The 24419-nt window shown below is 39.8% G+C and overlaps 1 protein-coding gene across 1 annotated transcript in view; it reads left to right on the top strand.

Annotated features, from left to right (window-relative positions):
- The window catches only part of trpc7b (transient receptor potential cation channel, subfamily C, member 7b), an 82569-nt gene that overhangs the window by 52654 nt on the left and 5496 nt on the right, over window positions 1–24419 (top strand). The window contains exons 8-9 of the mRNA XM_012871856.3: window positions 19094–19289; window positions 19647–19868. Coding sequence (XP_012727310.2) covers window positions 19094–19289; window positions 19647–19868 — 418 coding nt within the window. The remainder of the gene's footprint in view (window positions 1–19093; window positions 19290–19646; window positions 19869–24419) is intronic.

Below are 24419 nucleotides of genomic sequence, written 5' to 3' on the forward strand. Positions count from 1 at the left end.
TAATCCTGCCTTAAACTTCTCAGCTTTTCTCCTTAACTTTTTAGAGGGCTTTAGGTCTTCATGGTGGTGCTTGATTACTTCTGTTCTCAAGCAAGTGTCTGATGACTTTGCAGAACAGGTGGGTCTGTTCAGCATGTTTACACACAGGCAGATGCTACAGCATTTAAAAAATAAGTGAATTCCGAGGTATCTGGTTGTAATGAATTTCATTTAGAGGCATCAAAAAAAACAAGCCCATCTTTTACCCTGGTTCTGAGGTGCTTCTGAGAGCAACTCATTTTGGTACGGTCTGTTTATATACAAAGGAGGCACTTCACACCCTACCTCCATAAAACCATGGAAAACCTACCTTTTTAGCCCTAAAATACATTTTGTTGTGTACTTGGAGTCTCTAGGAGTGCAGATCATTTTAATTTAGTCTCTGCAGGAGCTGCAGATATATCTTTATATTCTATTTGGGTCATATTTTTCAAGCCTTTCAGTCTTCTCTATTCTCTATTATGTTTTGTGAACAATTATGTCGCAGTATTTGCTGCGGAGCTCCTAAACAAGGACACAGATTTCTGGCTTACTAATTTCAAGAATCCACCGTTTTAATTTCTCGCGGCCAATTTTGTAGTCCAAGCTATAGGCTGCTGAAGCTACATTTGGATAAGTGAAAATGTTCAGTTGCTGGGAACATATTAACCCACACAGTTCATTTGCCCCTCCTCCAGCATACACAAAACCGACAGAACGGGAGGAGCACAACACGAGCTGGAGGGGGAGAGAGTGTGAAGTGACCACTTTAGCATTTAAAGAGACAGAACCAAAACAAGTTAACTTCAGACACACCTCAGAACAGGAGCAAAGGAGAGGGAATGTGGAGGTTAATTAACGAAGAATTCAGGGCACAGCATTGCAGCTCCACCTTCTATAGACCACACATTTTATTTTAATGTTAAAAGTCAGAACTAAAAGCATCACATGTCCCCTTTAAGATCTTTATTCAGAAACAGCTGTGAAAACTTTTAAATCCTTTCCTTACACTTCACAAAAGTTACATTTGTGTTTGTCTTTCACGTAAACTCCCAATGGAATACACAGAAGTCTGAGGTTGTTGCAGACTACGTGTGGAAAAGTTCAAGGATGAATACTATTGCAAAGCATCGTACAGAAGCATATTCCAGATTTATCTAAATATTCACAAAATACATGTTTAGTAATATGTTTGCTTTCAAACTCAGAGATGAAAAAATTATTCATGAAGTAAAATTTATCAGTATAATCCTTTCCTGGATTTTCCCAATGTATTTTGCAAGCCTCACATTTTGATCGTCCCTTTGACGTCAGCTGTTGCCCTTGAACACACCGGATCCATCTCAATGAAGCAAAGAATGAAAACAGGTGCCACACCGCTCCATGCACAAGAGGTTCATAAAAACACCCCTGTGTTTTTGGTTGTGTGACTTTGTCTCGTAGATGGTTTGTCAGTTTTTCTGAAAGGCAAGAAGGAACTGTCAAGCTGAAGTACCGCTCAAGTGGAAAAAAAATAGTAGCTAGCTGAATTTAGTTTGAACATAGTTGATAGACGTAGACAGACAACTCATACTCTTTTAAAGAAGGATAAACTGAGTCTGACAATACAAAGCAGAATCCTCACAATCTGAATGCAGTTTGGACTTGCTTTAAAAAGAAATCTAATGAAAATAAGATCATATTCTTAAAGTTTTCACAAGATACACAATTTTCTTTACAATGTGGGAAACAGCAGTCATTGGGCATTTTTCTAGTGTTACTGACCCATCAGACTCCTTCTAAGGACTGATGGAGCCAATTCAGCTCCTATTAACTAGCGTACAATCTTTCATACAACAAGCAGCAGCAGCTTTCCTCCATAGATATTATAAACAAAGTTTAGTTCCTTCATAATAGTAACTAAAATACGAGGTAAGAGAGAAACCCTGACTGATGTTTACTCATTTATTACACAGTTGATGTCTGCAAATAGTGATGATTCCAGTTGTTGTGTCTCTCCCCTTGTCTCCTCTCCTCCCTTTTCATTATGTGTCTGTTAGTCTCTTATCTGTCTCCTTCTCTGTGTGTACTCACCCATGTGGCTTCCTGGTCCCTGATAGCTTACCTGGTGCAGCTGTTGCTCATCTCCTCATTACTGCTCTGTTTATCCTCTCTGGGCTTCTCTTCGCTTTTCACCATATCGCTATACACGCCAGTGGGATCCGAAGTCTGACAGCTTTTCTGCTTACCTTCCAGCAGAACTAAATGCCAATCAACCACCGTCTATTCCAGCTTTGGAGCTACTCCGTCAGTCTTCCTGGAAGGATTCAAAATTCCCCATATCTTGAGGATATGAAAGAGTCAACTCTTTCATATCCTCAAGGCAGAACAACCTGACCTCTCATAGTGAGAAGAAGCTTGGCCACTTTATCAAGTGATTAAAGTCTCTCTGCCTTTCTAACACAAGCATTTTACAAATTTGTTTTAATCATTTAAACTATTCTGCCACAACTCATCTGGATAAGCAAGTCTCTGATTTCAAAATCAGCTCCCTCTCCTAAAGCTCTTGACAACCATTGACCCTTTAAAACTTTTAATCCATTCGTTTTCTGTACCCGCTCATCTGTGCAAGATTGCGGGGTGGGGTCCTTGGTGCCCGTTTCCTGCTGTCGTTGGGCGAGAGACGGGGTTACCTCAGACAGATCGCCAGTCCATCACAGGGCAACACAGAGAGACACAGGAGAAACAAGCTTGTACACACAGTTTAACACCTAAGGCCAATTTAGAGTAATTAAGTAACGTAAAAGTCATGTTTTTGGACTGTGGGAGGCAACCGGAGTACCCGGAGAGAACCCACACATGCACAGGGACAACATGCATGCTCCATGCAGAAAGACCCCAGGCCAGGGATTGAACCCAGTACCTTATTGCTGTCACGCTATTAACTGCACTTTTCGTTTTACGCAATCATTAATAAACAAATTGTTTAATTTTACTATGTTGTCTGTCTTAAATTTCAACTGATCCAGGGTTCTTTATTGTTCAAAGCTCAAAAATCCATACTGACCAAAAAACAGATAAAATTGTTAGTCTGACTCTTTATTTTTTCACTTTGATTCTTCACCCAGGCCAATCTTAAGAGAAAATCTCCCAAAACCCCAGATCCATCTGATCCCTCTGCCATTCCTCTTACTTAACTTGGCTATTTTCTTCACCCCTATCTGCTCACAAGCCATTTTTCAGTCTTTCTTGAACAAGTCATGGAAGAGTACATTATTGGATTTTCAGCAGCAGGCATAACTTTGTGGACCTCTTGAGCGTTCTTTTCTTGTCCATTGCCAAATAAAACAAAACATCCACATCCTTGTATTGACTGGAATATCTGAGCAAGCTAGCTATCCACACTAAATACTAATATCTGTCTCTGCCCATTCAATGTTTTTTTACCCATTCAATACAACCCTAAACTACAACCTTAAGATACCTATGTTTGAAATCATGAGATTTGTAAAATAAATAAATAAAAATCATGTAATCAATGACTGGAATGGAGTGGTAATAGTTGAAGATGGAACAGTAAAGTTCACAATAATCCATCAAAAACTGGAAAACTGACTTTAGAGGAATGGCTGAGATTGGATCAAAGGAATAAACTCCTAATCTGTGTTTGAATCATAAAAAAAACTTGTATATTCATTCAGTTTCGCTCAAAGACTGAATCTCCCTCTCACCTTGTGGCCAGCCTTTCTTTTCAGGCTTCAGCCTCTTTTTGAAGTTACCGATAAGCTTTTCTCCCCCATGTTAAGTTCTGAAGACCCTTCACACTGTCTTGAAGCTCTTCTGAAATCTTCCCGTATATTTGCAGCATCTACATGAAATGTGCTGCTGTTTGACCATAGGTTTGGCTTGGCTTGAAACAATTATTAATGATTATAATAAAACTACAGATAATAAAACTGAAAACAATAACCAATAAATGATGCAGTGATATCACAGTTCAGTGGGATTATGTGTTTAAAGACAAGTTTGTTTTTTTTTTTCTTTTTTGAGGAATTTGGATTAAGCACAAATCAGCTTTAAAACTAAATAAGAAAAACAATTAGTTTGTTTTCATGCAACCAGTTCACAATGCAAAGCAGATGGGAAAGTTAAATTTTATTTTAATTTAATATAATTTTATTTAAAAAATTGCTTAATTAGAGATCAATAACCTTTTGAGCAATGGATTCTTAATGTGGTCAACTAGCCAGCTCAGTGGCTGATTGAATGAGATGGTCACAAGATAGTGAAAATGTTTATGGACGCACCAGATGGCAGATGCTAGTGAGCGGTTCTACAAAGAAGATGTTAGCTTTTAGCTTGAGCTTTAAGGAAAATGCGCACATAAGTTATGCAGTTTAGTGAGACGAAGTGAAGGGAAAACAGAAAAAACACATTACTGAATCATCAGTGTTTAAATACTAAATAAAAATCACAACCCAAAACAATTTTGTAGCATAAAAGGCGCAGTAGCCGTGTTCATACAATTCTTATCCGGATTTTGAGCAAATTTTTAAGATGTTGCAAAATAGAAAACAGAAATCAAACTACAGGGTTGTAGTGAATTTACCAGGTGACGCAAAGCACAGTTCTGTCATATGTTAGTGTTATGCTGTAATAAGCAGGGAGTAGAGGTATCTAACTACCACAGACCACAGATCAGTAACGGATTGTTGTTTTGATGAATGTGTTGCTACTTTTTTTTCTATGGATGAGATTAAGAAATGCTCGGATCTTTTTGTTGGTCAACACTCCCACCTCTCTTTTTGAGCATCGTGGGAACATTCAGGAAAACGGCAGCAGCAGAAACAGCTGATCAGAGATAAATGTTTGCTACTTCAGAACTAATTTGACAAATGTGTTTCCATCTAATTTTCGTTAATCAAAAAACTCAAAATCCAGCTCAAGCGAGCGTAAAAATTGTGTGAGTTGATTTGAATTTTGTCATTTCCATTGATCTCTTCTAAAGTGACATCTCAAAACTTGCATAAACAAATTATGGAAACACGGCAAGTGACTTGTTGGCACACAATCAGTTAAGCGCCACACCAAAGTAAAACACAATGAAATTAAAAATATTTGTTTTGTCCTGAACTAATTGCTCCTACTTTACGTTAGTTGAGAAGGGAAAACTTCATCAGTGTGATTAGGGATACTGTCTCCTCTCAGAAATCTGTAATTTTCCAGAATCTTCCCAGTAGGAGACTGTACTTATTTTCAGTCATACATATCTGTGTTGATCCATTCTTTTACTCAGCTAGCAAGATCAGGAAGTTAATGCGCATGCAGGTTATGGGTGTGTGTGAAAAGAGGAAGCTCTTCTCTGCTGATACTTTTATATCTCTTTGATGTCCCTGGGATTCCAGCTGTCAAACTTCTCCCTCCTGGAAGCTGGTTAGAAAATGTGAGAACAGTGTACATTCTGGGATTCAGAGTTGTTAGCAGTCCGTTGTTCACTGTAGCTCAGATGTTGTTGTCCCTCCATGGCTGGATTTCAGTGAAGAACACAGACATGGAAGACACGGATAATGGCTCTAATAGTTTGCTCCATTTGTTCCATCGTGTCAGGCAACCAATCATTAAACACTTGTAAAGTCAGTTAAAAAGTCACAATTGATCAACTTAATATACTTAATTTATAAACTACGATTTCTTTCATGTCTGTCAATTCAGACCAGTATTTGCTGTTTCTGAGCTTCTACTTTTACTCCATCCACCAATTAAGGTCAATGATATCCATAATTGGATGGAGAGCTATATACCTTGTAGCTTCTGTGGGGTATGACCCAAAAGACTTTTCTTTTCAATTCACCATCCTGGCATGTATACAGATTTATCTCTTAACCTTCCCACTTTATTTCTATTTCCTCATGTTTCCGTTATTTATATTGTCTACCACAGAGTTTGTGTATTCTTGCACTGCTCCCCAGCAGATTATCCGGCGCAGCTGTTACTGGATTCCTCATTACATACATGATATTGTACCTAATAACTGAGACGACAGCTGCATGGCCCAAGGATGCAAATACGGAAAACTAAATGTGTTATTAAACAAAATAAATGAGAATGGCTGTAAACAGTTTTTCGAAAGGCTTAGCAGAATATTTTTACTTTACATAATGATGCAAGGGGTGCACAACAAGAGATTAATGGGTTGATGGTGTAGATAGAGCCCAAAGCCAGTGTTTTCAGTGTAACAGCGGTGGCTTTTTTTAAGCTGGTTAAAGTTGATGTTCATATCAGCTGCACAACCTTTCTGTTCTATTATTCAATCGAATTAAAATTAAAAGTCTGTGACTGATTTCATAAGAACATTTCTCTTAATGATCTATGTTCTCAGCAAAGAAACCATCTTCCCAACCCAAACTTTAGACAAACAAAGTCAGATACGAAGTGCATTGCACCTGCATGTTTTCACCACACGATATCTTGACAATTGCTGAAGGTTCTGTTTTTGGCAAAAAGTAAAGTGATTTCCAGATTTCTGAAACCAGGCTGGTGCCAGCAGAACCGCCTCGTGTTAAATGAGACGACAGTGGCGCAAGAGTCAGGCTGTTTGTCCTTTAACCGGCAGGTTGCCAGTTCCATCCCCTGCTCTAACCGCCTCAGTCGTTGTGCCCTTGGGCAACACACTTCATCCGCATTGCCTGCCAGCGGCAGTCAGAGGGCCTGGTGGCACCGATGTATGGCAGCTTTGCTTCTGTCGGTCTACCCCAGGGCAGCTGTGGTTACTAACAGCTCACCACTGTCAGGGTGTGAATGACTGACTGTAGTGTGAAGAACTTTGGGGTCGTCGTACTTGATAAAACGCTTTTAGCATTTACAATAAATGCAGGGAAGATAAAGGAACTGGTGGTGGACCTTCACAGACTTTTGCACCTCACTGACACAAGTGAACATTCAGGGAACTGATGCTGAGATAGCGGACTCTTATAAGTACCTTGGTGTTTACCCGAACAATAAGCTGGACTGGAGTCACAACATGTGCTCTTTTCAGGAAGGGTCAGAGCAGACTTTCTGTGTCTTTGCTACTGTCACAACCGAATGTCCCCATTGTGGGACAATAAAGGAAGTTCCTATCTAATACTGCATGATGGCAGTAACACACTTGGTACGTGGTGTGTGTGTGTGTTCCACAGCAGATTACCCGACACAGCTCTTCTCATGATATTGTACCTAAAAACTGATAAATATAAAATCTACATTTTAATTTATCTGATAAGGGAAACAATGTGCCGGTGTTAAACTGGCTTTGCTGAAGTGTTCAAAGTCTGCGTACCATGAAGAATCATTAATAAGAAGTATTATTATTATTATTATTAATAATAATATTATCTAGTCCTAAATCATTTCTCATGAGCTCAGTTGCAACTGGATGTGCTCTAAAACACAAAGTAGAAAACATCAAAACTAGTAGATGTTGTAAATTTTTATGCGAAGATAAAACAGAGCAACTGGATCCATAAACCAGACAGGCAAATAAAAAAAAAGCTTGAGCTATGCTTGATTCTTAATTGCTCCTCGTTAGCAACTGAATCCCATTCCCTGCTAAATACGGTTCCTCTTAAAGCTTGCTTGAAGACTCCCCACAACAGCCTCCTTTTGCTTTTGGCTTATTTTAGCCTCATTTTATACACATCCCCCGTCTATCACACGCGCGCACATGTTCCTCTTCCCTCTTAGCCTTTTGGCTAACTATCAGACATACACACAGATGCACATCTCTTGGGACCCAAATTGTTTTTGTTCATTAAAATAGAGAAGTGGGCATGACCCCGCCCGTTTGGTTACCATGGTGATGGCTCTTCTATTTTAATATTTTTTTTTTTTTCCCACAACAGGTAGTTAACACTCAATTTAATATTTTGTCTATGTTTGCCTGCCTTCAGGGGTGGAGATGAGTGGTGATGGAAAACCAGAGTTAAATATTTTTGCTAATGACAGAAGAGCAGCAAGATAATGAGCGCAGTGCCAGCTGAAGCACAATCACAGAGGTCACGTTTACCTTTAGACTATGTCGCGTTCAACCAGTGGAAAAGATTTGCGGTGGATTACACGACAAAATGAGAAACTAGATTAAATGAAGAGAACGTGACAGAAATAGTTAAAGGCTGTTTGCTTGGGGGGAAAAACTGGAAAGAGCGATGTGCTGGGAGAGAAATGCAGAGAAAGCTTTAAAAAGCTGTGTAAACATAATGAGAAACTGGGAGAGGGACATGGCGCCAAAGAGACACCGAGTGGAGCTGGAAACATAAAGCATGGAGAAAGAAAATGAGGGCTCGTCTCTGAGGCGATGAGGTTGATTTGGGCCTATTGGTGATTAGGTTTGGTCTTCTCCCGCAGAGCCGGGGTGACTCACCAGTCTCCCACACACAGACACACACACACACACACACTATGCTGCATGTGGCATGATTTTGGTGGAAAGAGAATGAGAAACAGCATTGTTTCTTTATTTATTTATTTTACAGTCAGTGTCCTGCAGGGCTGAGTGTAAGGGTTTGCATAAGTCACACCCTAGGACCGAAATCTGGGAGGCTGACATCTTTTGTGGGACATGAACCAACTCCCCAGAAGCAACTGTGTGTGTGTGTGTGTGGGGGGGCGGTCTACGCTTGGGTTTAGCTCAGACCTCAGGGAAAATGATTAAAAATAATCATATTTCACATCTGTTTGAAGCAGCCTTTGAAAGCACGACTGTGTCTGTATTTGTATGTGAAGCCTTCATGCCTTGTGTGGCCTTTTGTTAGCTGGCAGCTTCGATAACAAACAACAGACCATCTATTAGCGCTTCAAGATGCCTCTTATAAAATACACTGACACGTGCAATTTTAAAATGAATGAATCAGATTCTTGGCTTGTCAAAAAACATTAATCCCCTATAATCTGAAGCATCACGCACATCATCCATCTCTTCCTGCAAAACGCACTCATAAATGGCTGACACTGGGCAAATATGAATTTATAAGGGGCTGTTGATCTCCAGGGATTTCCCATAATTGCACTTCCTCCCTGAGAGGCACCTTGCATAGATTGCAGCAAATTAAATAAGCTGAAAACAAGATAAGCAAAACAAATGATGATACACAGCAACGCTCCCCGCTCATGCATCAATATGTGCCAGAGCGAAAGCAGAATCTGAGCCCTCGGTTGATACCTGCATCCATGCTCTGTCTGCCTCGTATCAGGTTGGCAGAGACGGAGGTGATGTGTGGAGACGTTTACGGTTATACTGTGATGGAGGTGCATTTTCTGTTAACACAGCTGCTTACTTAGATTATGGGCTATTAGCACTGACTTCGCATTTGAATATGAGTGTATTCAGATCCATTAAGAAAAAAAAAGGCTTCAGGCTTTACAGCCCTTGTAATGAGCAAAATATCTCTCCTGTTAATGGAACAGTGTTTTTTATTCTTTCTGTTTAATCAGTTGATGGTTTTGTTGCAATTATCTTTTGATCAGTCAAACAAGGAGAATTGTTGCATTTGATTCAAGACGGGAAGCTTCTCAGCCATTTCTGTGAACTATTTAGTTAAAGTTGCTTTCACAGCAGGGGAGGCGGTGGATACTTAGCTGAAAAATACAGCCAGCAGGAGTCTACAGGAAAAGAGGAATATTACAAAGACGTCCTAAAGTGAATTTCTTTGTAAAGATGAAACTAAGATCAACCAACCTAAAACTTAAAAAAATATACATGAAAACAAATCCGAATGGTTTAGGATCTGGAGAACTTCACGCAATGGGTTATCATTACACTTAAGAGTATCACAGCCATTTATTGCACACAAGTGTTCAAATATTGTCTTTAAACATGAACAGTTTTTTCTACTCTATTAATAATTATAATTCTTGTAACCTCTAGCTTCTTTGCAGGACAAATAAATTGGAATTGCCTTAATCGGCAAGTTTATGACACAACAAATTTTGCTTCGGTTCCATTTTGTTCTCTTTGAAGACATTTTGAATACAACTTTATAAATAAAGAAAAAATATATATAAGCTTAAAAAGAAGAAGGGGAACACCTTTTAATCAGAGTATCATAAAGTCAGTTAAAGTTAGTTAAACCCATGGATTATTGATCTGGTCAGTTCAGTGGTGGAGGGGGTGCTAATCAGTGTCGGCTCTTTTGTCAGCTGCACTAAAGGGACAATAATGAGAAGACCCCAAAAACAGGAGTGGTTTTGCAGGTGGAGGTCACAGACATTTCTTTTCATGCGTTTCAGTAGTTTTACATTTGACCAGGGTCAGTGTCACCACTATTTGCTTGAGACGATACCTTGAGCCTACAGAGGTTGCACAGAGAGTCCATCTCCACCAGGATGGCGCATCAGAATCCGAATAAGTCAGGAAGCTGGTTATCCACTGACAGCTGGAGGGAGGCACGGGTTCACTTTGAGCTCATGTGACAGACAAGAAAGGGTCTGGAGAAGCTGTAGTGAACGTTATGCTGCTTGCAACATTGTTCAGGATGATCGGTTCGGTGGTGGGTCGGTTTTGGCATCTCTAAGGAGGGACACCGGCAGGATAAACCATGGCGCAGGCAATTTGGGTGAAGTGTCTTTCCCAAGAACACAATGACTGAGACGGTCAGAGCAAGGGATCAAACCATCAACTTGCCAGTTGCAGGATAAACGTCGAGTTCAGTTTGTCAAAAAATGCCCAGTAGGTTAAAAAACATTGTTCATCTAAGAGACTCAAGCTAATTGCATCAAGTCATTGACTCTTCAAGCAGGCATGAAGTGGAAATCAGCAGGGTCATTAGGGAGCGTTGTGCGTTAGATGCCTCTCCCACAAAATTCTGAACAGTATGTTGATGACACATGCACCAGTTCAGTTTAGTTTCATTTTCAATCTTCTTCTGGGAAGAAGAAACTATGAGCTGAAGAATAGTCAATTGATGTGACGCACATTATTATTCTTTGCCATTTGCACACTTTGGATGGGTAGCTGAGCATAACAGGAAATTATGTGTGAACAAAAGAGGAACCATTTATTTTCCATATAAGAAGCAGGTGGCTGAGTCCTGAAAAAAATCCTGACTAATTATATTCAATTAAATGCATCAAAGCTGACTGGATGGTATTTCACAGGGCACATGCACCCTGATGAAAATGAAAATGAGACAAGAAACGTCTAAAGATAAACCAGAAACAAATTGTGGTAGCTGTGGTAAGACCTGTCCACACCATAAAGTAATACTTTATTGTCCTTAAGCTGCAAAGTATTGCATATTAACATTTATGTATTAGAATTGTAATATTACCAATTACATAGGAACGGCTACAAAAGATGTTTAGATGTGTTGAAGAGCTGAAACGCCTAAACTATCATGCAATCTGTATTTAAATAAAAAGACATTCTTTGTCCGTATCTATTATATATCTTAAGTATCGGGTGAATTGAATTAAATGATAACATCCTCCAAGCCTCTCTGCCAAGACACGAGTGTCACATTTTTGCAAGTCTTCTTCTATCAAACTAACAATCTGCCCCAGCAGATGAGCGCTGACTATTTATAGACTTGCCTTTTGGTGAGTGTGGAATTTTAATTGTGTTTGTTCCTGCAAATGTCTGCTTTAACATCACTTTAATGTGGGCAGAAACAAAGCTGGTTAAAATTATCTCCTCTTACATTTTGGAGACTTAATCTAAATCAGGCAGAAGTTTCACAGGTTGAGAAGTGGGGCCATGAGACTAATTTGAAAGAATAATTAGATTCAAAAGATAAATGGGATATAACATCATTTTTGGGGGTTGTTGTAAAAGTTTAAGATATACTGTATTTATTTACTTTTATTTTGTAAGAGTCTCGCAGTCACTGGTCTTCAAGGAGTGCCCTCCAAAATCACCTTCTTTAGCTCTTTTGATTGCACTGAAGCCTTCTGGATTTCATTATTTTAATAGCGCTGGAGGGAATGTACTGATGAAAACAGCCTTCCTCCCCAGTCACTGTCAGTAAGCTTCTTTAAAACCACCACAATTGTTTGTGAAAGGCCTTTGTTGTTCCTAGACGCCCTCACCGTTCATTAGAGATTTACCTAGTTGATTGCAGAGCTACCTGATGCAGACACAGCAACTATTTTATCCTTCATCAGGTTGTGTTCTTTATAAATGTTGCAAAGAGACCACAAATGTGTGGGTAATATCTCTGCAGGAGGGCTTCCTGGCTCACTGTACTAATCTAGTGCAAACCAAAACCATTTCTTTCAGAAAAATAGTTTAACATTAATCATCGTATCAACTGCGAAATTGTGTTTGTTACATACAGGCTAGAATGTCATAGCTGCATACATTTCTGCATTTAGTATGACAAAATGAAAGGTTACAGGACAGATTAGTAGAACCAAAATAATTCACATACATAATGTTAGCTATCCCCAAAGACAGGCGCTTTTTAGATCACTATAACAGTGACACATGTTGGGATTGGTCATAATGACGTATCCAATAAAATAGAGAAGATAATGTATATTAAACCACAGGCATCTCTTTGGATTGATAAAAACATTTTCAGGCCTCACTGAGGAGTTGGATTTTACTGTTTGTTTTCAATTTTTTTCAGTTAAATTCAGCTTTATTTATATAGCGCCGATTCACAACACGTCACTTCAAGGCACTTTACAATGTCAAATTCTATCAAGTCATACAGACAGATTGATCATAAAGTTTCCTATCCAAGGAAACCCAGCAGATTGCATCAAGTCTTGACAAGCAGCATTCACTCCTCCTGAAAGAGCGTAGAGCCACGGTGGACAGAAATCTGCATTGTCCATGGCTGTGCAGCAATCCATCATACTGAGCAAGCATGAAGTGTCAGTGGAGAGGAAAACTCCCTTTTAACAGGGAGGAAACCCTCCACAGAACCAGGCTCAGTGTGAACGGTCATCTGCCTCGACGGACTGGGGGTCAGAGAAGACAGAGCAGAGACACAGAAAAAGCACAGAAGCGCACATTGATCCAGGAATCCTTTCTATGTTATAGTGTAATAGCGAATGATCTGTCTTCCCTGGATCGTGTCACAGCTAACAGAACGCCAGACCAGGTGTACCTACTATGAAGAGAAAAAAGACGGTGAGAACATGAAGTGAAAAGTTGAAGTAACAACAAATAATGCAAATTGGAGAACAGTAGGAGCACTCAGCAGAGTAAGAGAAATAGATGTTGATGTCCTCCAGCAGCCAAAATCTATAGAGACTCTACTTTTAGAGACTCTAGGAACCACCAGTAGACCTGCAGTCTTCATTATTAAGGGCTTTATACATGAGAAGGATAATTTTGAATTTTATTCCTGATTTAACAGAGGGTCAATGAAGGGATGCTAAAACAGTCTCTTAATCTTAATAAAACTCTTTTTAATTTACATCAAAATTAAAGTAAAGGCAGCTTTTCCTATCAAGGCTTCTTGTCTATACCTGTGTGTTGCTGTTTGGCGGCCTCTAGAGATGTCTCCTCTTGCTGATCTATATGTGTTTCTTGCTGAGGGGATAGTTGTTGATGGAGGTTCTCTGCTGGTGGAGCCTTCCTTATTAGTTCATTGTGATCTATGTGACTCCTGTGGGAAGGCCTCTACACTGAGGTCCATTGAAGCTGTTTTAAACAAGATAAGAATATCAGCATTTAACAGTTTTAAGTGATTAGAATACAAAACATGGAGACAGGCTGTATAATTTTGTGACAGTGCAGTGTTGCCAGTGGCCCTCAGTGGCGCTAAAGCTGACTGTTACTGGTCTAGTGCCCCTTAGTGGCCTTAACTATTGATTTTGATATTAAGTTGTATTCCTAAGAGTTTAGATCTTAGGACATTTTATGTTTAGAGTCTTGTTTTACATCAGTTATTGCTTTGTGTAAAGCAGTGGTAACAAGACCTTCGGGGGTTTCTCTAGCTTCAGACCGATGGTTGCATATGCAGAATGTAAAGTACAAAATAACTGAATGTGTTTTGTACTTTATCAACACCCACAAATGATGCATTGCCCTTTTTAATAGAATTTTGCATTTACTTTGTTATTGATTTTTCATTCTAAACGCTAAGTTGAGTGACCAGTCATTTATGCTTAAATAAATATAAACAACAGAGCAGAGATTTGTGTCACTGCATCTCTATCTAGCATTACAAATGCTGCCGAACTCTTAGTTTCTAAATGCATTCTTGCACAAATGCACTTTGCACAATCAGTTCTGCACATACAAATGGTTTTAAAAATACTCACCTGTACACTAGGATCGCACACTGTCTCTTTCTCCTGCATTGTTTACATTTCAATTGTTTACTTTTAAATCACTGCTGCACCTTATAGTGTAATATACTGTAATTTACAAGCTGTATGCAACAAAATTTCGTTCTGTACGCACTCTGTGCATACAAAATGACAAATAAAGTTTTCTAAAGTCTAAAGATAAAGTTACACTACATGTTTTTATGTAATTCCTTGTGACCCTATTAAAAGACCAACCTTCACTGTATGATCCCTTTTTACTGCAGGTTAGAGCCCGTCTTTTCTTTACTAGCATTTTTGCCCAGGCGTATGCCTAGTTTACCACAGCAGATGCATTGTCTTTTAAAGTATTCACACATGTTAAGCTGTTTTACATTATATTAAGTTACAACTACAAAGATGATTGTATTTTGCTGGGATTGTATATGCTGGACCAACACACTCGATGTAGTGTGGGTTTGTCAAGTGGAAGGAAATTGATACATGTTTTTTTTTTAATTATTATTATTTTGTTCTTTTGACAAATTCCACTTATTTGCTGTCCTTCCAACATGACTTCATGGCTTTGTTCTTGCTATTCTTCCCTAAGGTCAGAGTTTTGCAATGCACGTCCAGTAATTGTTCTACTGACAGACTATACCACCTGAGCTGTAAAGCCCTGCAGCTCCTCTGGAGTTGCCATTGGCCTATTTGCTGCTGCTTCGACTAATGTTTTCCTAATGGTTAAGGTGAACACTGACTCCTTTCAGTTCAAAGGTCAAAGGTCAATGACAAAAAGGTTGGTGACGCCTGAGAGTGTTAATTAGTCTTGATGATGCTGTTTCCTGGACTCTCTCTAATGTTCTGGAACAAAAGAAGGACTATTTACTATCCAGGTGCCTCCTGAAGGCAGTTGGTTGCAGTGGATTTTATTTGAAGGTGTAGAAGGGGCTGAATGCGCAAGAAGACCACATTGTTTTAGGTTTTTCTTCTCCCATTAAAGAGTTTAAATTTCACAATTATATGCTATATTGTGTTGGTCTATCACATAAATTTAAAATAAAGAACCTAAAACTTTGCGGATGTAATGTGACAACATCGAAAAGTCCATGGAGCATGAAAAGGTTTTCCACGAAACCCTACAGCATCATTTGCAATCTCAGTTAAGTGGCTCGCTGATGTTTGATGTCACAAGTTTCTGCTGAACTGTACTAATTGTAAGTTCTTACAGATCCCCACCCACCAAGATCAAGACAAAATATTTCAGATTTGCTTTACCATCCACTTATAATCAGACTCTTGGCAATGATCAAACATTGATTTAAAATTTGTTTCTGCTACGTTTGTCATTTCTTCACTGCAATTACTCGTTAATGCTCCCTTGATGTCAACTCGCTGGCACTCCTAGAGCCCCTGCTCGTCATCTGTGTTGCAACCATTACAACTAATGTGCCACTGACATGACAGAGCAGTCATTACAACTAAAGCACAGCCATGGCCTCAATTACGATGATGGCATCTCGTGGAAATAGCCATAATCACGGTTGTAGTCCGTCGCCAACAGCAACAGCAGCAGTCTGTGAAAAACTGGCAATTTGAGGGGAGTGCTGCGGCACAAAGGAAATATCCCCCTATGAACCTTCCTTGCATCCAACCAGCATTTGCTATTGCTCAGCAGAAACCTTTGTGCAAAGATGTTTGAGTGAAAACGGAAAGTTTCGTCACTTTGCAGCTTATTTAAAATCACGAAGAATGGTCATTATCTCAAAACCTTCCAAACATGGTCATTAATAATGCTATATCCTACAAAACCCTTGAAATTCAAAAGTAAAAACGACTCCATGCCGTCATTTGGGTGACCAGAACTTTATAGAAATTAATTTCTGATAAATAGATTCTCAGCCACAATGTTTACAGGGAGATATTACGTTTCAGTGATAGAGCATGTTCCTAAATTTCCTGCGAATGAGTCACGGAAAGATGAATAAAGATAGATATTCTTGCAGCATCGAAGAATAAAAGATATATTTTTCTGTCTTCATCCCTGGCATAAAAGGTGAAGCACCCAGAGGACTTTCTGTTTCCATGAGTGGGAAAGAGAACGGTGGGGAAAGTTGACGATTGTGTATGGCTCGGTCTGACAGTCTGTTTTTCTGCATGTGATATGATGTTTTTTTCCCCCGTCTGAGCCAACACCTAGCCTTTTTTGTGTGTGCCAGTGGATGAAGTTTTTTTGGAAGACGCTTGCACTTTCACAACCTACACATCTTCTCTCTCCACAGTGTTCTCTTAGCTCCAAGCCCTCCAGCAGTTCAACCAGCCGGCTCATTCCTCCCACTGTGGCTCCCCTCTGTCATCTCAAGCCCCATGTTTGCCTCTCATGGAATACTAACAGCACAGATGTACCTGAATGCTGGCGCTCACAGGTCATGCAGCCATTTGCTGCTTTGCCTCGTCGACGCTGCTTGTTGACGCTCTTTTTCAACCCCCTGGCTCAGAAACAAACAGGACATGTTACAGTGGACCTTAAGAAACTTTACATCCTTCCTTTTTTTTCCAATATGTTCTAAATGTTTCACACTTAAATACCAAGTGGAGCTTGAGAACTGCCACAGGAATAAGAAATTTGAGCCAAAATTGTACTTAGCAAAATAATAAAAAAGTAGTCTTGACAAACGTTTTTGAAAATAGGACAAACATTTGTTTTTTTTTAATGATAAGGGTGCCATAAAGTTGTTGTTTGCATACATTGTGGATGGATGTTACATTATATTTGGGTTTTTTGGTGATTTTCAGGGTGCATTGATGTATTTATATGTAATGTATTTATATGTGTATGAATCAGGCTTTTGGGCATAAATTTATATTGTAATTAAGTCAAGTAAACTTTGTTATCTCCAAGGGGCAATGTGCTGTGCGGACAGCAGTGAAAAACATAAACAAATAAATAAATAAATACGGATTTCTAAATGTTTAATGGTTAGCCAGCTTTATCTTTTCAAAAACTCAACTTAAATGATCTAGCTGTCGATTTTATTTAAAGTTAAAGATTGTGAAGAACGTCGTGCTTCGGCCCGACCAGAAGAGGCTGCCATCAGCGTGCTTCACAGTTGTCTTAGAGTTCATAAGTGTGCAACCCTCTGTGATGGCAAATACATTTCTGACCAAGAACCTTTGTGAAATAATCAACAACCGATAATAAAACCATACAGTGATTGTCATCAGAGAGCCTTCTTCCAGCTGTAACATTTTATAGCACGCTGGGTGTGATGTCGGGCAACATTTTCTTACAAAACAGGATTAATCTACTAGCTACACAGATACTGGTGATGTCATGTTATACCTTAATCTTAGCAAAAGGCCATTTTTGTACTTTGTAAAACAATGTCTCTGTTGATTATATAGAATTGTTGTTTTCAGCCTGCCCAGAGCCCATATTACTACCTAAACGAGTACAAAGACAAGTCCAGATATAGTCATCATTCATCAGGACAACGCATCAAGACAAATTTAATTTCAAACCTCCAAACATGCTTCTAGTCATCATGGCCAAAGAGCTCAGTCTTTCTGTACATGACCATTAAGTTTTCCTCCATAAGGAGAGCTGCCAATTTCAGGAGAACTTAAGTTAAAAAGAAACTTTCCTCCATGCACGAAGGGACGGTGACACCAGTGTCATCGTGGGTTCTTATGAGGTGTCAAATTTGGAGCAGATGCTCCTTTTTTACGCTCAGTGCACGATAATGGAGAGACAGAGCTACTGCAGAGCCCAGTTTGTGACATGCTTGAGCCTTGTTGATCTCTTGAATGTTCCTGATCCTTCAAACCAGTTACTGTCATCTAAGGGGGACGTTGTGAGTCAGATAGTTGAACCTTTATTTTGTTTATTTATTTGTTCATGCATGTATTAAATGTTTACAATTACATATTTACTTACATAGATTTATACATGAACAAACGGGAGCAGATGGAAGATAAATCTTGTGTCATCTACTCCTTGAAAAAGAAAAAAAAAATATTTCAGTATAATTTCATTTCTAACCCCCTCTCCACAACCATTGACCAGATGTCTTGTGCACGTCCCATTGTGTCCATTCCACTGTTTATTGGACACAATGGAACATAATCATGAGCCAGAAACGAAACGTGGCAGAAGCCCATTAAGCCCTGCATTGGCGGTTAGAGCTGTTGCCATGCAGCAAGAAGGTCCTGAGTTCAAGTCCTACCCTTGCCCTGGGTCTTTCTGCATGGAGTTTGCATGTTCTCCCTGTGCATACGTGGGTTCTCTCCAGGTACTCCGGCTTCCTCCCATAGTCCAAAAAACTTGACTGATGGTTAATTTGACCTCTCTAAATTCTCCTTAGGTGTGAGTGCTAACAATTTTTAGTTAAAATGTATCAAGTTTGTTTGTTGTAAAATTATTCCATCCAGAGAAAAAACAATGGTTCTGACCAGCACTGTAAATGGATTTTATTTATTTTTTGAGGGGGGACAAACTTTTAATGTCTCTTTATTAACTTCAGGGGTCTGCTTTGCATGACGTTTGACAAAGTGTTAAACCTTAATTAACCAAGCTTGTGAAGCAAATTGTCTCATAAATGCTGCAGCTGAGTCATCGTCTGCCGTTTCCGGCGTGTGCAATTGCAGCACTTTGTCTGTTACGTGTGCACTACGTGCAGAAATGGGATTATGTGCTGAAATTGGACGTGACTCATCACTCCTGTCTCACAAATCAAGCATCATTAGATCCCATGTAGTCCGTTTTCATGAGAGTGACTCAACAGTCAGCCGCTAACAGTGTTTTCCCACACCTGTAGCCTCTGTTGGGGGATGAGCTCACCCCGTCTTTCTTCCCCCGCAGGGTGGAGGAGAGCTTCAAGACGCTCTTCTGGTCTATCTTCGGGCTGTCTGAGGTGATCTCTGTGGTGCTGAAGTACGACCATAAGTTCATTGAGAACATCGGCTACGTGCTGTACGGCGTCTACAACGTCACCATGGTGGTGGTGCTCCTCAACATGCTCATTGCCATGATCAACAACTCGTACCAGGAGATAGAGGTATGGAGCGAGTCAATAGATAAAAAAAAAAGGACAGGATGATGTCAACAAGTCGATGAGGATCATCTGGTATCAGTGATGTTTCTGCAAGAGGATTAGAGGGGGGCTTAAGAAAGGGCCATGAGCTATTGGAGATCAATCAGACAATATCAGACTGTGTCAAAGACAGAAAGAAAAATCAAACAGATTTGTCCCAAAAAAAAAAAAAAAAAGAAAGAAGAGCTACAGAGGCAGACGTTGAGCTGTCTGTCGTTATAGCACTGTCCTCTAGATGTCATAGCTATTTATTATTCCTGTCTTTCCTGTCATCATCCATCAGCAGACTCGCCCTGTGTCTCTCTTTGTTTGTCCCTGCAGGAGGATGCGGACGTGGAGTGGAAGTTTGCCCGCGCCAAGCTGTGGCTGTCCTACTTCGACGAGGGCCGGACCCTGCCCGCCCCGTTTAATCTGGTCCCCAGCCCCAAATCCTTCTACTACCTAGTCCTACGCATCAAGTCGTGCCTGATACGCCTGTGCAAGGCCAATGGCCACCACAGCAACAGTGAGGTGGAGATGGGCATGCTGCACTCACAGGCCAAGGTCATTAATTCATAATTTATCCCCCAGTTTCTTTCTACAGTCTTTTGTAAAAGTTTACATCGTGGACCCGTTAAACTTTTCCATATTTTGTCACGTCAGACTGTAAACTTCCATGCATCTTTTCAGGACTTCACATTATAAACTTAATAGAGTATTGCATAATTCTGAAGTGGGAATAAAATACATACATGATTTTCTATTTTTAGATTTTCACTAATAAAAATCTGAAAAGTGTGGTGTGTCTCTGGAAGAAACCCCCTTGATTCAAAAACATAGTAGAACCACTTAACAACTACAGTTGTGAGTCTTTTGAATTTTGGGTGTACCCGCTTTTCTTATGTAGAGAAAATTCATGCCCATTTGTTGCAAACTAGCTTTAGCTCCACCAGATGGGATGCAGAGCTGCTGGTAACTCTGAACTTTAACTCCTTGAATATGCTTTATTTAAAACCATACCATTAATGCACGAGCTGCATGTTTAATGCTGTTGCTCTGCTTGAAAGCAAAATCTTTTGCAGCCTCTAACAGTTTTTTTTCCAGGATTGCTCTGTATTTAGTTCACTCCATCTTTGTTTTTACTCTGACGAGCTTTCCGGCGCCTGCAGGAGAACGGTACCACCACATCACGATGCTGCCATAACCATGTCACACCATTGGGACGTTGCATTCAGAGTGGGGTGGAGTCTTAGCCTCCACTTATAACCTTTTACTATATATGTAGGCCAAAAAGTTTAGTTTTGGTCTTTTTTGACCAGAGAACCTTCTTTCATACATTTTATGGTGACTTCTGAAAGCAGTCGTCTGCAACAGGTTTTATTCAGTATTAATGAAAATGCATGTCACATTTTACAGATTTTTATTTTCAATTTGATACAGTATATATCTTGAAAAAAAATGTAAAAGCCTGCATGTGTTTTCAAACTGCTACTAGGCGCTACTTAGTGTTGGTCTATCACATAAAGTCTTAAAAATCTAAATTTGCGGGTGATGATGAAAAGTTGGAAAGTCCAAAGTCTATAAGTACTTTTAGAATATGTTTCTTTATGTAAAATAAGGTGTGTAATTGTCCAGCACATTTTCCCTCTGCATCTTTATCTAAAGTACATCATCCACGCCTCTTTAATCAATGTTTAAGTAAGCTTGATCTTTTACCTCCCCATTTTACATGATTCTCAGACCTTTTGTCTTTTTTCTTTACTTTAACAAAAATGCTGCAGTGATTCTCTAATTATGCACTAATTAGTGCATTTTCTTTTAAAAAAAATACGTCCTGTCTAATTAATGTTTTTGATTTTGGTTATCATTAGTTGTAATTATACTCAAAAAGAAGACAATAGTTGCACCAAATAAATCCTTCTTGTTATTCTTCAACGATCCGGCCTCTGCCCATGATGATTGGAAAGTGTTTCAGTGTGGTCACGACGTTACCCCTAACATTTAGGAAATATACAGATTAAATTGGAGATTCATTCTTAATCAGATTTCTGTAACAAAAAAGATTGTTTTCTTTTTTTTACAAGAAAAAAGAGAACATGTAATAAGGCATTAAACGTAGCGCCAGCCATCATCCGCAGGCATTTTCTCTGCTGGACTCCTTGGCTGGAATGGCTCACCTCGCCGGAGCTATTAGCCAGCCCATTGCTTCTGCCTGCGTCTGCTGAAATGCCCGGGCAGGTTTCGGATAGGGACAAGATGGGTTTCACCCTGCTGCCTCTGTGAGTGTCAAAAATTTTCTGCAGAACTGACAGTTTAAGTGAAGCAGAGGCAGGAAGGTGCAGGAGGCGATCAATGGATAAGCCCACATTAGCCCACAGGAAAGCGTTGAGGATGTCAAGGGAGATCTAGGGGTGATGGCGAGCTCTTTCTGAACCACTGATGCCTTCCTTCTATCTTTTGGTGCTTTAATTATTTTACTTTTAAAAGGAGAACATGGTCTTTAAGCCAAGGAGTTTTTTTAAGAAATACTAGCTAAGTGCCTCCTGATACCTATGTACGTGTGGAAATAATCTGAAAAGTGATACTTTCATGTTGGTTGTATTGTGTTGGCATTTGGCTAGGAACTGCCAGCCTGGATTAAATTTCTCCATTTGAATGTCAGACCAACAAATCAAGTTTTTGATGTGGGTTAAAAATCACATGCACGGTATTTGAACATTGCCATGTGGCTTTGGGGAGACTTCTGCATAAAAGATGCATTCTTAGCATTCACATGAAAATGGAAATCTTGGTCTCATCTGAGTTTTGCTTCAGCAAAGTGGTGAATAAATAAATAAAATGTGTAGCTTCTCCCCACTGGCTTTCGTTCCTCTGCAAGAATGCTTTACATCTGATGCTAAGATGATATTCTCTTAAAAACGAAATAATCTTTATTTTTTTCCAGTAAATACAGCCGTAGATGTTGGCACTGTGCTTCACCTAAAGCACTCACTCCGAAGACTATTTTAACACCAGACATTCTCTGGCATAATTAATGTCAGGACGTGTTTTTGGAAAACAGTTTTGTTTTTCAGTAGCTGTTATTTTGTCTGAATGACATTTGATACAGCTGAAACCACACATTTACATGCACATTATAAAAAGACATGTAACCTTTTCTATCCCTGTCTGAATTTAAATCAGACTAAACTTTTCCTGTTTTATGACAGATAAAATGACCAAACTTATGCCTATTTGCTGAATAAGGAGGGAAATCTTTGAAAAATATATATTTTATTTTATTTTCTTCAAGTTTGAAAGTTTACAAACATTTCCTGGGTATTTGGTAGAATCGCCTTTTCAAACTTTGTGGTTGTGTTAAATGATTTCTGCCTCTTTTCACAAGCTTCTCACGGTATTTTGCTGGTGTTTCCCCTCCCCCATCAGAAGGGGTCTGAGTTTGATTTGTATAAGAAAGTCACCCTTTCCTCAAAATCAGCACCTTCAGGCACTACTGCAATTTGTAGCTGTATACATGAAAAAACACAATTTCTTCTGGAAGAAGATAGAGGAGGCAATGAATGAGATTTTTGGCCAAACGGTCTAAAGGTATTTGAAATGAGTTAGGGTGAGGATTTAAATCTCTGAGTTGTGATCCAAAAGCAGAAAATCACAAGGCAAACATTAAAGTTTATCTATCCATCCATCCATCCATCCATCCATCCATCCATCCGTTGTTTTCCCCTTGTCAGACATCGGGTCACAGGGGCAACAGGTCCTCTAATTGGCTCCTTTCGATGCAGAGAAGCAGTGGCTCTACTTTAAGCTCCCCTTGGATAACAGAGATCCTCACCCTTTCTCTAAGGCTGAGCCCAGCCAACCTCCGGAGGAAGATCATTTCGGCCACTTGTACCCGGGATGTCATTCTTTCGGTCATGATCCGTACCTCATGACCACAAATGAGGCTCAGAACGTAGACATGCCGGTAAATCAATTTGCTTTTTTGGCTTTTTGCTTTCCAAATGGTGCGCGTTACTGCAGACAAAGCCCCAATCCATTTGTCAATCCCCCGTTTCATCCTATCATCGCTCCTGAACAAGACACAGAGATACTTAAACTCCTCCGGCTGAGGCAGAGACTGATCCCCCCAACCACCCAAAGGGGGAAATCCAACGTTTAACCACATTATTTGAAGAAAATAAAGAGTTTTATATGAAAAAATACATCTGTGACACTCAGTTGAGACTTTGTGTAAATGGGTTTATCTCTTGATATCTTATTTTGTTGCTGCCAAAGTTTTGGTGATGAGGAGTTGACAGGAGAGTGAAATATTTGATAGATGCAGCTAAGTAAGTTTAGCAGTTCTCCCCGTGAAGGTAAGCTCACAGTAAGCATGTAAGGGGGGTTTCTGGCTTGAGATCATAGAGAACTGAAATCACTCAGATGGTACCCCAGGGACATGGACATGGTTTTCCTAAGGCATACAGAAACACTGAAGGATAGTGACAGGCAGGGCAAACTTAGAAATATTACAAGAGAGCTTGATCACTGCGACCATTAAGGGAAATTAGGCTGCGGGATGAAAGGAGCTCTGATCCCAATCGCCAAGTTGTTGATTCTGAAATGACCTGGAGGTCAGAAGCACTCTCAGGATTCTGCCCCACCCAGGTAGGAGAGCTGTAACACAGAGAGGTAGAGGAAGAGAAGAGACATGATCACCCCATGATCATGATAGAAGACTGCACCAACGGTCACACATGGGGTTGGCAGCAAAAGATCTGACATTGATGCACTGAACAAAGTGGGAGGAATTTGGATAAATGAGGAATAAGGTCCAAAATCGTCGACTTCTCCTCAACCCAGCAGTCGAACGTTTGACAATCAGGCAAATGCAGTTTTAGCAACAGGGAAATGATCCTAAACATGTCTAAAAACCAGTTTTAGAAATTATAGAGCAGGCAAACATCTTAAATGGCCCGGCCCTCAACCTAATTGAACATTTATGGACTCTGCCTAAAAGTCGTCTCTGTTCTTGGAAATCTACCAGTTTCAATGAGCTCCTTCAGATCTGCCAAGAAGAGTGGTGAAAAATAAATAAAACTGACAGAAATATGCAAGGACCGTGTTAAAGCTGTT

This window comes from Fundulus heteroclitus, chromosome 23 (genome assembly GCF_011125445.2).
Source record: "Fundulus heteroclitus isolate FHET01 chromosome 23, MU-UCD_Fhet_4.1, whole genome shotgun sequence".
In the NCBI taxonomy this organism is placed as follows: Eukaryota; Metazoa; Chordata; class Actinopteri; order Cyprinodontiformes; family Fundulidae; genus Fundulus; species Fundulus heteroclitus.